We start from the raw sequence: 13,243 nt of genomic DNA on the forward strand, positions 1-13,243 counted from the left end.
TCTTCAGTGCTGGGCGCACCAGCGCCTCCAGAGCGTCCCCATGGCGACTGAGTGGCTCTAGAGCCTCAACCAATCACTGGCCTCCCTGCTGCCAGGGGGCGGGGCCGGACTGCCAGTCAAGCAGCCGGGTCCCTGGGCAGAGGGGGATGGGACAGGCCTCCTCCCCCTCAGCTGCCGCAGGTCCCTGGGCCAGGCTGCCTGGCCTCCTCTATGCAGCCACCGCTCCCTCCATCCTCCTACAGGGCAGCTCCGGTCTGCGCAAAGCTGCCCCACTGCTACCCCCTCCCTCAGCCACACTCCATAGCCCCCAGGCCTTGGGTCCTGCTACCCTGAGACCTCGCGGCCCGCCCCCTCTCCTCCATCACAGATGGGCCTGGCTTTCTCCTGGTAGTTATCTCCAGCACCAATCCAGACCAGCAGTATTTACTGAGCATCTACTGCATGCTGGCCCTGGCCCTGCTGGGAAACAAAGTAGGGACTACAACCAAGGTGCAGGCCCTCCTGGGGGCAGATGTGAGTCACTGAACCACAAGCACTCTCCGACCTCCAGACCACACCCACCCACCCACCCATCTCCTTCACTGCCCCCCCTCTTCAGCACCCCAGCTCCCCTCTATCCTATGGCCCCGCCCCACTGTTTCCCAGCACTGGCCTAATCATCACTGCCCTGTTCAATAACCTCCCTGCTCCCCCCAGCCTGCCCAGTGTGTTGTCGGTCCCATGGCCGCTGCAGTCTCTCCCCAGCCCAGGTCCCACTCTACTGGCCACCACTGGACCTACATTTCCAGACCTTTGCTTTGGGCACTGCTGCCTGCCTGCCATGTTGCTTCCAGCTCAGTAAATGTCAGTCAACCTTCAGGCCTGGCTCAAAGCCACCCTCCTTCTCCCTCTATTCCTAGGAAGGAGGTACTCAAGCCCTGGCCATGCCTCCTTCACATGGCCCAGGATTAGTCCTGGGAGCTGCCCTCCCCCCACCAGGGCAGGGCCTGTTGCTGGAGAGGCCCCCACACCTGAGGTTCTGAATCCTCCGCCAGGTAAGGATGGACACTCACACTGGCCGATCCACTGAGCTCCTGTCACTTCACACCCTAGCACCACCCCAACAAGCCACTTGTTTGACCTTGGAGGTAGCATCTTCCTCCACTTGAAGGAGGATGTAGCTAGAAGGGTCAACCGGTACCACATCTGGCCCTCGGTGAGCGGTCACTGCACTCAGCATGGGGATGAGGCCCAGCCACCCCTTCTCCTCTGCAGGGCCACACCCCGGAGGCAACATCCTGACCACCTGCCTCCCTGACCAGGTTTTCTCCGGGAGGGTGGACCCCCTTTGTCCTGTGCTTCCCCAGGCTTGAGTGAGCAGGAGACTCATGTGCTGTGAGGACACACGGGCAGGTACTCCCAGCTCAGGGGCCCAGGGTGGTGGCCCAGACTCTTGAGCTGCCAGTATCCTTCTCCCATGGGCTGTCCAGCCAAGGAACCACAGGTGGTGGCACCCCCCTCCCATGACTCAGATGCCACCCAGTTTGGGAAGCAAAGTGGCCGGGCAGATGAAACCTGTGAGCGCCTGGAGCCCAGACCTCATGTGGCCGAGCATTCCGAGCTCTTAGAAGAAACTGGAAACCTGCAACAGTATATATGCAGATTTAAAATACTAGCGAATGACATACAATGTTTACATTTTGAAAAACTGACAGATAAATGGATAAACAAAATGTGGTCTCTCTGTGCAATGGAACATAATTTAATCATAAAAAAGGAATGAAATTCTGACACATGCTACCTTATGGATGAACTTTGAAAACATTATGTTCAGTAAAATAAGCCAGACACAACAAGACAAATACTGAATGAGTCCACTTGTATACAATACCTAAAATAGGCATATTCATAGAGACAAAAAATATATATTAGGGCTGGGAGAAGGGGGGATGGGAGTTATTGCTTAATGGATACAGAGTTTCTGTTCAGAGTGATACTAACTCTACATTCATCTATAGGTTCTTGGAAACTGAGGCTTTAAGCAAAACAATGTATAAGAAAACTGATTTTACCACAGGCTAATTGATATAAACAAGCATTAAGTTCCTATGGCATATTTCTGGTAAAAAAAATATCACCAAATTTCTAAATAAAGACCCCCAAAGACTTCTAATATTAAACACTGAAATAAATGTGAGCTATACATATATTTAAGAAAGATTAATAGCCCTAACTGGTTTGGCTCAGTGGATAGAGCATCGGCCTGCGGACTCAAGGGTCCCAGGTTCGATTCCGGTCAAGGGCATGTACCTTAGTTGTGGGCACATCCCCAGTAGGGAGTGTGCAGGAGGCAGCTGATCGATGTTTCTCTCTCATCCATGTTTCTAACTCTCTATTCCTCTCTGTAAAAAATTCAATAAAATATATTTAAAAAAGAAAGATTAATAAAAAGACGATTATTTTCCAACCCGCTTATTCCAGTTCAGGGTCATGAGTGACCGGAGCAAACCCATGCAGGCAGTGGCCCTGACCAGACTTGATTTTTTCCTATCACGTAACAAAACAATATTGAACAAAACGACAGATGTTATTCAAAGACCCGCTGTATTTTGGAAATGGTGCTGGTTGCACAACACTGTCCGTGTACTTAATGCTGTTCAATTGCATGCTTAAAAAGTTCAAAGGGGCCCTGACCGGTTTGGCTCAGCGGCAGGGGTGGGCAAACTTTTTGACTCGAGGGCCACAATGGGTTCTTAAACTGGACCGGAGGGCCGGAACAAAAGCATGGATGGAGTGTTTGTGTGAACTAATATAAATTCAAAGTAAACATCATTACATAAAAGGGTACGGTCTTTTTTTTTTTAGTTTTATTCATTTCAAACGGGCCGGATCCGGCCCGTGGGCCGTAGTTTGCCCATGGCTGGGATAGAGCGTCAGCCTGCGGACTGAAGGGTCCCAGGTTCAATTCCAGCCAAGGGCATGTACCTTGGTTGCGGGCACATCCCCAGTAGGGGGCGTGCAGGAGGCAGCTGATTGATGTTTCTCTCTCATCAATGTTTCTAACTCTCTATCCCTCTTCCCTCCTCTCTGTAAAAAATCAATAAAATATATTTAAAAAAAAAGTTCAAAGGGGAAAATTATGTTTTATGTATTTCACCACAAAAAAATCCCCCAAAACAAAGAAACCTTGAGCAGGCCAGTAGGCCCCAGTTCATAAGCTCCATTTCCTCCCACCCCATGTACCCAAAGGCCAAGTCTCTGCCACCTCCACCCGGCACCTGGCGGCAGGGCAAGCCAGCTACACACAGAGCCCACATCGGAGGGACAAGAGTCCCCAGAGCGGGTGCCCCCGATCACGCCGCTTAAGCACCCTCGACCGGCGTGCTGGCCTCTGCCTGTGCAGCCTGCCCAGCAGCACCCGCTCAGGGCTGCCCACAACTCGGGTCCTCTTGTTGCCAACTGGGTTCCAAGCAGAAAGCGGAGGGGCTGGTGGAGGGGGGTGGACACGGTGCTACCTCTCTGAGCCTCAGTTTCCTTTCCAAATGGGTGTCATGTCTTTGTAAGGTGTATACTAGTACAATACCTGGTATAGACAGTAGGCACTGAAAAAAAGTTGATTCCCTATACCCCACTTTCTCAATTCAAAACAGACCTACTGCCTACACACACATCTTTCCCAGACTGCCACGTGGGCTTCTTGGGATCCCTAGGAGCCGGTGCCAAATCTGAGGAGGCACAGTGAGGGGAGGGGGGAGAGGACAGCACCTGGAAGATGCCGCTTCTGCCCCATTCTCTTCCTTTCTGGGACTCCTATTGGGTGTCAGGCCCATGAGAGACACTGGGGACACAGTGGTGAAAAGATAGGGGTGGCCACTGTTCTGGGGATTCACGCTCTACTAAGCCAGAGCTCAAACAAGGGTTCTGAAGGAGATGGGGCTCCAAAGGGAGCGTCGAGGGCTTTGATCCATCCCTTCAACTCCAGCTGTGCTCGGAGCCTTTGCACTGGCTGTTCCCTCCTCTTCTCTCTCTCTCTTTCTCTCTCTCTCTCGCAGGTACATTCCTTCTCCTTCAGAGCCTTGCTTAAACATCGCCTTCTGGTGAGACCTCCTTGCCTAGCCTCCTGCCCAGTCTGACCCCTTTACCTATTTTTCCTAGACCATTTCTCACATGTTGTCTCTCTGGTCAGACCCGAGGTCGGCAGGGCTCTCCAGAAACCACATCCTCTATCTGGGGAGGATCCCTAGTCTTCCAGAGTAAGCACGTGCCCCAGGCCTGGCCACTCAGCACCGCCCATCATGGTGTTTAGCGACAGGCCAATTTCAACCGAGGAAAGTCAGTCCTGGGGCTTGTCCTGGGATGAATGGGAAGAAGTGCTCTCCCCCTTGGAGCTGAACGCCCCTGGCAGGGAGGCCCACACCTGGAAGGCTGGCCTGACAGGCTGGCAGGGCAAATCCCCCAAACCCATCTGTGCCAAACAAAGCCAAAGGCCTTATACTGTTCACTTATGGAAGCCAATAATTTCCTTAGGGCTGGTGCTAAAGGGAGGTTGTGTCACATGTGTCTGGTTTGGTCTGAGTAATTCATACTCCCCCCCGCCCCCCGGACAAAGGACCGGAGCCCAAGTCAGCTCTCTCCTTACGTGGCCCAGCACAGCCCAGGCCTGTCCCCCAGCGTGGTCCTGAGGTGGCTGGTACCTTCGGGAGGGGCTGGCTACAGGAACCCCCCCCCCCAGCACCTAGCGCAGCACCCGGCACAGAGAGGGACAGGAGGGACAGAGAAACGTCAGTATCCCAGGCTGGGCAAGCCAGGTTTCTGACCCATTCCTAATCCTTTCCTCTTCTCAACCCCTCCAAAAACATGTGCTTGAAGGAAGACACAGATACACACCCAAACCCCTGCTGCATGAGCTGCGGCAGCCCAGGCAGGGGCAGTGCGGGGCCTCGCTGCCTCCTGACCTTGGGCACAGCCCGCCTCCTTGGCAACTCTTATCTGCAGTCCAGGAAGTTGCTGCAGCCGCCCTATTGGGCTCTGACACTTTATGACCCTGTGAAAGAACCCAGCTGGCCCCACGGCACTCAGGACCTGGAACAGGGGGTGTAGGAGTTGGGCCTTCTAGGGGTGCAGGCCTCCAGCCTCAGGGCTCTTTGGTCAGGCGTGTGTTCTGGTTAAACACGCCCAGACCTGGAGCTGGGGGTGACCCTCTTGTTCCCACCTGTGCTGCTGTGCCAGCATAGGCACCCCACCTGAGGCCAGCCTGCTAGAGCCCAGAACAATACCAGCAGGACAAGACTGTCCCAACCTCGAGCCATAGAGGGAAGGGCGACTGGGGGGCTGCAGGGGAGCGGCTGGGGACCGCACCCCTTCTGGACACTTCCACAAAACGGGGCCTCCCTGGCTCTGATTTGGGCAGGACGCAGAGCCCCCCACCTGCGCCGGGAATGCCTACGGGCAGGGAAGGCCTGCTGTGCCCATCTATTTAACGTGGGGCAATGTGCTGCTGTTCAAATGGGGGAATTAGTGATGAATGGGGGAAATTGTTTCTCCCTCTGTCCCATCTCCAGAAGAAGACAAAAACCCCTTTTACCTCGGCAAACAATGCCCTTATGTGGGCGCCAGCGCCCTGCAGCCTGCACAAGCCCAGCTCTGTGCGAGCCGCCAGTCGCCACACCAGGCTCCAGGGCCACAGCCAGTGGCCCCCTCTCCCAGGGTGAGGCCCTCACTGGCTCCCAAGGTGGGCTGGTCCGCCACCCCCGGGACCACGGGCATATGGCCACGCCAGCCCAGCCGGCCCGGTGCAGGCTGCCTTCTGTGGGCAGAGGCGCAGCTGCTGGAGACAGTGCCTCCCTCCTTCATGGCTCCATCGCAGCAGCAGCAGCAGCAGCAGCCGGGCAGGGGAGAACAGGGGACATCAATAATTCACACACAAAGGAGAAGGGGGGGGGGAGTGCAGCGTGCTGGAGCCAGCAGCCCCACCGTGCCTGGGCCAGGGAGGTGTGAACACCAGAGGAGCCGGCCCCTTTCTCCTCCCTCAGCCAGTGTGGCTTTGGGCTGCAGTCTGGGGCAGACTTTGCTCTGAATTTGGGGTGTGCACCTCGCTGGGCTGGCCTCCGCCTGCTTTGACAAAGGCCAGTGGCCTAGGCCGTGTTTACATGATGCATAGTTCCCCGGGAGTGCTCGGCTCCTGGCTGGCTACCCTGCTCTTCCTCCCGGAAAGAAGGGGGAGGGCCCCGGGTTCAATGGGGTTGGGGTGGAGACACTCAGAGGCTGGGTGAGGCAGTGCCACCGGGATCCCAGCCTCGTGGGTGAGGGGGTCACACTGGGCGCCTGCCCCCACCATCTGGCCTCCGGGTCCTGACTGCCCGCCTGGCTGCCCCTCCTGTGCACCCCACCCATCCCTGTGGTTCCAAAGGCTCCACTCTCACCTAAAGCCACCAGCTCAGGGACACCAGCACCTCTACTCACAGCACCCGCCTTCCTGCCTGAGCGTTTGTGACTCATTCCTTAAGCAGGTGCCAACTCCGAGCAGGGCTGTCCAATAGACACAGAATGCGAGCCACACCTGGGAAATTTTCAATTTTCTAGTAGCCACATTAAAAAAGTGAAAAGACATAGGCAGAATGAATTTTAACAACCTGTTTTGTTTAACCCAATATATCTAAAACATTGTGATTTCAACAAGTGATTACTACTGTGTTGAAACTGAGGTATTTTACATTCTCTTTCCATGCTAACTTTGAAACTCCCTGTTTCAGAGTTATGCACAGGACAGCACACCTCCGTTTTCATGAGCCCTTTTCAATGGCCTCTGTGGCTCCTGTATTAGACAGTGCAGACCTAGATTTCTGCGACTTCCACCTGAAACTAAAATGATTTCTCTCAGTGCAGATCCTGGCCCCTAGAGAGGTGTCCAAGCTGGAGAGGAGAGTTGGGGTCTTGGGGCAGCTGGCCTGAGCAGGGCCAGTGAGGGGCACTGGGGACGGCGCCACCTTTGGTGGGGCGGACACCAAGTCTGCGTGGAAGGCCAGCACACCCGTCATGCCTACTGTGCATACCCACCCCCACTGCAGGCATCAGGGAGGAACCAGAGGCTCCCAGAGGGAATTCATCAGCCGTCACACTGAGCGAGCAGCAGAGCCCAGATGGGCCTCAGGGCTGCCTGTCTCACCCCTGGTGCTCCTTCTTCTCTAGGCCTCGGTTTACCCCATCTGTACTATGGAGCAGACCCCACCCCTGTCCCCACCGCACGTCCTGTAGCCTCTCCCCCAGCACACACTGGCCTAAGTGCCCAGGAGGAAACAGTCCCAGGACAGACTGCCTGGGTCTGTGTCTTCCCAAGTACCACACTCCCCCTGGCCCCGCCCTCTAGGCCAAGCACAGGCAGTGGAAAATCAATGCTAATTCAATGTGCAAAGCTCTAGATGAGATGCCCACTCCACCCTCCCACCCCAAAACCAATCATGTGCTCTGAGAGCAAACAAAGCCACTTCGGGCAACCATGTGTGAATGATTCATGGGGGCAGGGCCCTGCCCCTGAGCCTGTGTGTGTGTGTGTGTGTGGGGGGGGGGGGGGGTGAGGGCCAGGGAAACTGGTCTGGGTTCGGTGGATCCCAGTCCTTAGGTCAGAGTGATGACGCCAACGTGGCCCTGGTCACTTCCTGGTTCCTGGGAAAGTTGCCCTTGGACAGGCTCAGGGTGGCCATGCCTCTCCTTCATGCCCTCCCCCAGCACAGCAGGGCCTTCCCAGAGGGTCAGCAGGCAGTGGGGTTCACATACGCCCTGGGCTGAGGGGCACAGGCAGGGGCAGGCTCTGGTGTCCTGATGGCCCAGGCGAATCTCAGGTGTGTGGGGGAGGGGGATGTCTCCCTCTCCCTCATCTCTCAGGCCCGAGCCTGTCCTGCACGAATTCCTCACCAGGTGTCTGGGAGCCTGAGGGGCCTGAGACCCTGGCCGCCTGCACAAGGCCAGGGCTGTGCAGGCCTGGCCTGCTCCTGGGATAAAGGATCCCTCGGTGCTGTCTCCCAGCCTCTCTTCGTCTTCGGTGTCCAGAGACCAGGACAGCCCAGCATTGTCTGTGCTGCCTGCAGCCCAGCTGATGATGGACACTTTCCTGTGACCCAGGACTGCCAGGGTGGCCCATGGCCAATTCCCGGAAGGGCTTGGGCCCCCAGTTCTCTGTTCCTGGGGGGAGGGGAGGGCAGGAGGCCACTGCCTCTCCATCCGGTGTGGATATTTAGAGCCTTAAATAGGAGCAACAGCTCTTGCTCTAGAATGAGGAGGGTGACCTGTAGCCGGAGGAGGCGGCCCAGACCCGGTTTCCAGCCTCACCTCGGACAAGTGGGGTCAGGGGCAGGACAGGGCAAGATGTGCCTGTGAGGGGGAGAGAAGAAGGCTCAGCTTAAAAGCCCACCGCAGGAAAAGGACGGCTGTGGTGAAGCGGCCACAATCCTCCCACCATGTGACAATGATCAGGGTGGATGCCCAACCTCGGGTGTGGGGCCGTGGGAGTTGGCTGCATAGGCCATGGAATCCTATGGCCCCTGGAGGGGGAGAGCTGCTCCAACCCCAGAGGTGACCCCGTGGGAGGGCGGACACCGTCTGCAGAGGACACTAGCAGTGGCCAAGGCTCGGGGGTAATGCGGTCACTGAGTCTGCCTGGCCCGGCCCCAACTCTCACTCGCCCCTTCAGCACTAGCACATGGTCCCCTGCCCGTTCCCTCGCACGAGCAGCTCCCACCGCTGGCTGAGAACACTCCTGGGGCACCCAGGGTTGCCTGGCACAGTGACTGCCCAAACAGCTGGACAGCAGAACAAACTTGCAGCTGAGCTTGGGACAGATCTGGGGTTTGCAGATCAAGGAGCAAGATTCGGGGTTCCCTGACGGGCTCTGGCACAGGTGGGTGGGGAATGGGATGGGAATTCAGGAGAAACTGGGAGTATCCAGACCCTCCACGCCCAGCTCCCTTTCCAAAGAGAGAAAACTCTAGGGCCGTGGCCGGCAAACTCATTAGTCAACAGAGCCACATATCAACAGTACGACGATTGAAATTTCTCTTGAGAGCCAAATTTGTTAAACTTAAACTATATAGGTAGGTACATTGTTATTAACTTAACTAGGGTGCTCCTAAGGCTTAGGAAGAGCCACACTCAAGGGGCCAAAGAGCCGCATGTGGCTCTCGAGCCGCAGTTTGCCGACCACGGCTCTAGGGGACTGAGAGAGGGACTCAGGGCACTGGTGTGAGTGTTGAATAGAAAGCTGTGGTCAGAACCCTATAGGGGGCCGGGGGCAGAGGGGACCAAGAGAGACCTGAACAGGTGAGGAGGCAGGACTGGACCAAGCAAGGAGGGACCATAGCAGCTGGCAGGGGTGAGGAGGACGACTTTCAGTCTGTGCTGATCCACCTATAGCCCCTCAGCCTGTGGCCATGGACCCCAGCCTCTGGTCCTTCGGTGAGCCCCTCGCACCAGCCCGGCCACCTCAGAGGAAACGACCCCATAGCCGTTCACTGAGCCTCCCCCGGCACCAGGGGTGTGCTGAGCCCTGCCCACCATCACCCAGTCTTCACCCACCATAAGTGAGGGGAAGTGATGTGGCCCAGGCCACACAGCCAGGGAGGAGGGAGTGGAGGCAGGATCCGAGGTTGGTGGCTGGGACCTGGGGCCTGCACACCGCCCCCACCCCAAGACCACTGTGGGGTGGGGGGAGCAGGGCAGAGCAGAGGCCCTGCCGGCGAGGAAAGGAGAGGCACCGCCACTGTAACTACTGGGCCCAGGGCAAGCAAGTCACACACCTGCTCCCGGGGGACTGCCCTGCCGCCCAGTTTGCATTTCTGGGCAGTGGAGGCCCCACCTGAGGGGAGCAAGTCGGGAGGCAGAAAGCCTTGGTCTCACAAAGTGCTTCTGAGGACACAGAACTAATGGTTATCGTCACCCAGGCCACACTAGAGGCAGGAGCCAGGGGTCAGAGGGGCACAACTTGCTTTAAGACCACACTGCAGGGGCAGGGCAGGCCAGGGCCCCCTCAGGAGAGCCGCAGCAGAGTTCCAGGGGCCCACCTGCAGGGAGCCATGTCCAGTTCAGACCTCAGGCCCACAGAGGTGACTCCACCCCTCTCCATGTTCCCAGCATTCTTGCAGGCCACACCCTTGCCTGAGTACGAAGCTTCTGGAGACATGCGACCCAGGGGCCCCAATCCTGGCCTTCAGCATCTTCCTCCCTCCCCAGCCTCCTCCTGACGTGGATGCCTCAGGCCGGCTCCAGCTGCCTTCAGCATCACACCAGCGTGGCCTGCTCCGGGGGCTTTCGCTGGCCCAGTCTCTGCCCCTGGTTACTCAACAGCCACTTGTGGATCACTTCTGGGGGGTGCACTTAGGATTCAAGCCTTAGTCCTGAGGATGCTCCCTGAGGCACTGTTTGTTTGTTTATTTTTTTAAATATGTCTTTATTGACTTTTTAGAGGGGAAAGATAGAAACATCGGTGAGGTGAGAGAGAAACATCGATTGGTTACCTCCCACAGGCGCCCTGACCAGGGCTGGGGATCGAGCCTGTAACTGAGGCATGTGCCCTTGACTGGAATCGAACCGGACCCTTCAGTCCAAAGGCTGGTGCTCTACCCACTAAGCCAAACCAGCTAGGGCAAGGCCCTGCTTTTAATGAAGCAAAAGGGGGACTTACATGTCCTTCCGCATGAGTGGCCCGAACATTGGTTCTGGAGTCAGAGAGACTGTGGTCTGGGCAGGCTATTCCTTCTCGGTAGGAAGAGCAGAGTCATAGCCCTGACTCACAGGGTCCCCGCCTGTCACCAGCTGGGGACCCAGCACACAGAGGGCCCAGGAAGGGGCCCCCCGTCACTGAACTAACCAAACCACCTTTAAAAATGCCACTTCAGTCACAGGGGCAGAGGCAAACGACATTAAGTGGAAAAAAAGATGGCCGCAACGACATGGTCCCCGCCCCACTTTTTGAAGAAAATGAGATTGATTATACACACGGAGAAGATCAAGAAAAATATGCCCTAAACATTGGTCTTTTTTATTTTCATTTTTTTTCCTCCTCTATCTTTTTCTAAATTTTTTACATTGAATGTAATACTTTAGAAATAAGGAGAAAAATAAGATACATTTCTACGGAGATGCCCCTTTTGCCCTCAGAAAGCTTATAGCCCCAAGGGCAGGCTCCTTCAAGGCAGGGTGGGCTTATGGTTGTTTGCATGTCATGGTGGAGGCTCGCTATTCCCATGACAGACCCGATGACGAGCCTGAAAGAACCAAAGGCCTCACAGCCCGGCAATGGGCCCTGGAGGGGAGGCCCAGGCCTGCGGGTCAGCTGGCTCCCTACCCCCAGAGGGAAGGAAGCTCTGAGGCCCCGTGGGTCCCAGAGGCCGAGGCTAGAGGAGCATCTCATCTGAGAGACTCAAACAAGAGGCCCTGGAACGCCCCAGGACACCACCCAGCCGGCAACTCCTGGTGACCCTGCAGGAAAAAGGAAGCAGGACCCTCAGTTCTCCTGGTGCTGATTTCCTGTCTGCCCGGAGGGGGGGGGGGGGTGAGTAATGTCCGCTCCCCACCCCCATCGTCCCTTCTGAAGGCCGGGCCTCACATTTTCCGTTCAGGAAGGGGCAGAGCAAGGGGCCTGGTGAAGCACACTGAGGAAAGGGAAGGCGGGGCCTGGCCTGGCGCTGCCTGCTGGAGTGGGGACCTGGCCTCGCCACATACCTGATGGCCAGGGGCCTGCTGGCTGGCTCACCGGCCTGTGTGCCTGCCCTCGGTCACTCTTGCATTCACTCATTCATTCAACAGACATTTTGATCTGCCTGCTCTGGGCCAGGCCCTGTGCTCTCAGGGTGCTCATGGTATCCGGGAAGAGACGGGCATCAGATAATCCACTGGCAGAGCGTAATTACAGACCTACATGCTGTTCGGGCCCAAGTCAGCACCAGACCACAGTATCTCTGGGCAAAGTCTCAACAGCTGATTCCTCCCAGGCATCCTCTCTCCAACCCCAAAAGGCAGCCCTGGGCCAGAGTGCTTTTCCAGGCATCTGTGTCAAGACCAGAGTGCTGTCTGGACTCCACAGAAAGCGCAAAGCCTCAGCAGGCTTAGCAGTGGCCTGGAGGGGTCTTGGCTGTGTGTGAGCAGCACGGGAGGGGTCACTCTGGGCCCCTGAAAAGGCCATGCTCTGGGTGTGTGGGGGGCCTCCTCTGGTTCCCAGGCTTCCGTGCCCGTTTCTGGGGAAGAGAGGAACAACTGTTTTTAAAAAAAATATATATTTTTATTGATTTTTTTACAGAGAGGAAGGGAGAGGGATAGAGAGTCAGAAACATCGATGGGAGAGAAACATCGATGGGAGAGAAACATCGATCAGCTGCCTCCTGCACACCCCCCACAGGGGATGTGCCCGCAACCAAGGTACATGCCCTTGACCGGAATCGAACCTGGGACCCCTCAGTCCGCAGGCCGATGCTCTATCCACTGAGCCAAACCGGTTAGGGCAGGAACAACTATTTATCGAGACCTGGTCCCCAGAACCTCACACATGGCCTTGACGCGTGCCAAGGAGGAAGAGGGCAGCCTGCGCACCTCCTGCCTCAGGCCAGGTGCCCAAATCCGCTCCCTGATCCTGTTTCCTCTCCTGACAGGAGACAAGGGTGATGTGCTCACCACGGCAGCTACAGCCCGTGAGGAAGTGCCTTGCAAGTGGTGCTCCGGCCAAGTGCTGTGATTTCAGGGAGCTGGGAATGGCTGCAGAGAGATCTGTGAGGTAAAGCCTTGCAGGCAATGGAGGGGGGGCTCGGGGAAGAAAAATAGGCTTACTTCCCTGCACGCACACTCCCACTGGCCACACACTCCCACTGGCCGGCAAACCTCAGAAAAGCTGGGGGGAGGGGAGCTGGCCTGGTTATCACTCATCCCTGGGTCTCAGCCCTGGGACTGTCCTGCCTTCATCTGCCTTTGTTAAAACTTGAAAAGTGAGGAGGAGGAGGAGGAGGAGGAGGAGGAGGAATACCCAACTTGTCCTCAACAAGGGGCAGACCTATACCCTCTCTGGTAGGTCTCAAAAAAGTAGTCCCTCTATTCATCCAGACCACGAGTATTCAGCAGGCCCCTCCAGTGTGCCTGGCATGCAGCTGCAGTCACTGGGACGGAGCAGAGAGCGACACTGACATGGTCCACATCTCAGAGCTCACGGTGGGGGCCTCAGACATCATCTTTCCAACTTGCCACCTCCATGGTAGAGATGGTCAGTGGGCCTGGGGAAGCTTCTGGA

At 56.6% G+C, this 13,243-nt stretch overlaps 1 protein-coding gene across 1 annotated transcript in view; it reads right to left on the reverse strand.

The window, feature by feature from the left end:
- NOL4L (nucleolar protein 4 like) overlaps positions 1-13,243 on the reverse strand; it is a 76,730-nt gene that overhangs the window by 11,473 nt on the left and 52,014 nt on the right. Inside the window, exon 6 of the mRNA XM_023754491.1 lies at positions 12,060-12,203. Within this exon, the coding sequence (XP_023610259.1) occupies positions 12,060-12,203 (144 nt within the window). The remainder of the gene's footprint in view (positions 1-12,059; positions 12,204-13,243) is intronic.

The sequence above is a fragment of the Myotis lucifugus genome, unplaced genomic scaffold (assembly GCF_000147115.1).
Source record: "Myotis lucifugus unplaced genomic scaffold, Myoluc2.0 scaffold_60, whole genome shotgun sequence".
Taxonomy (NCBI): Eukaryota; Metazoa; Chordata; class Mammalia; order Chiroptera; family Vespertilionidae; genus Myotis; species Myotis lucifugus.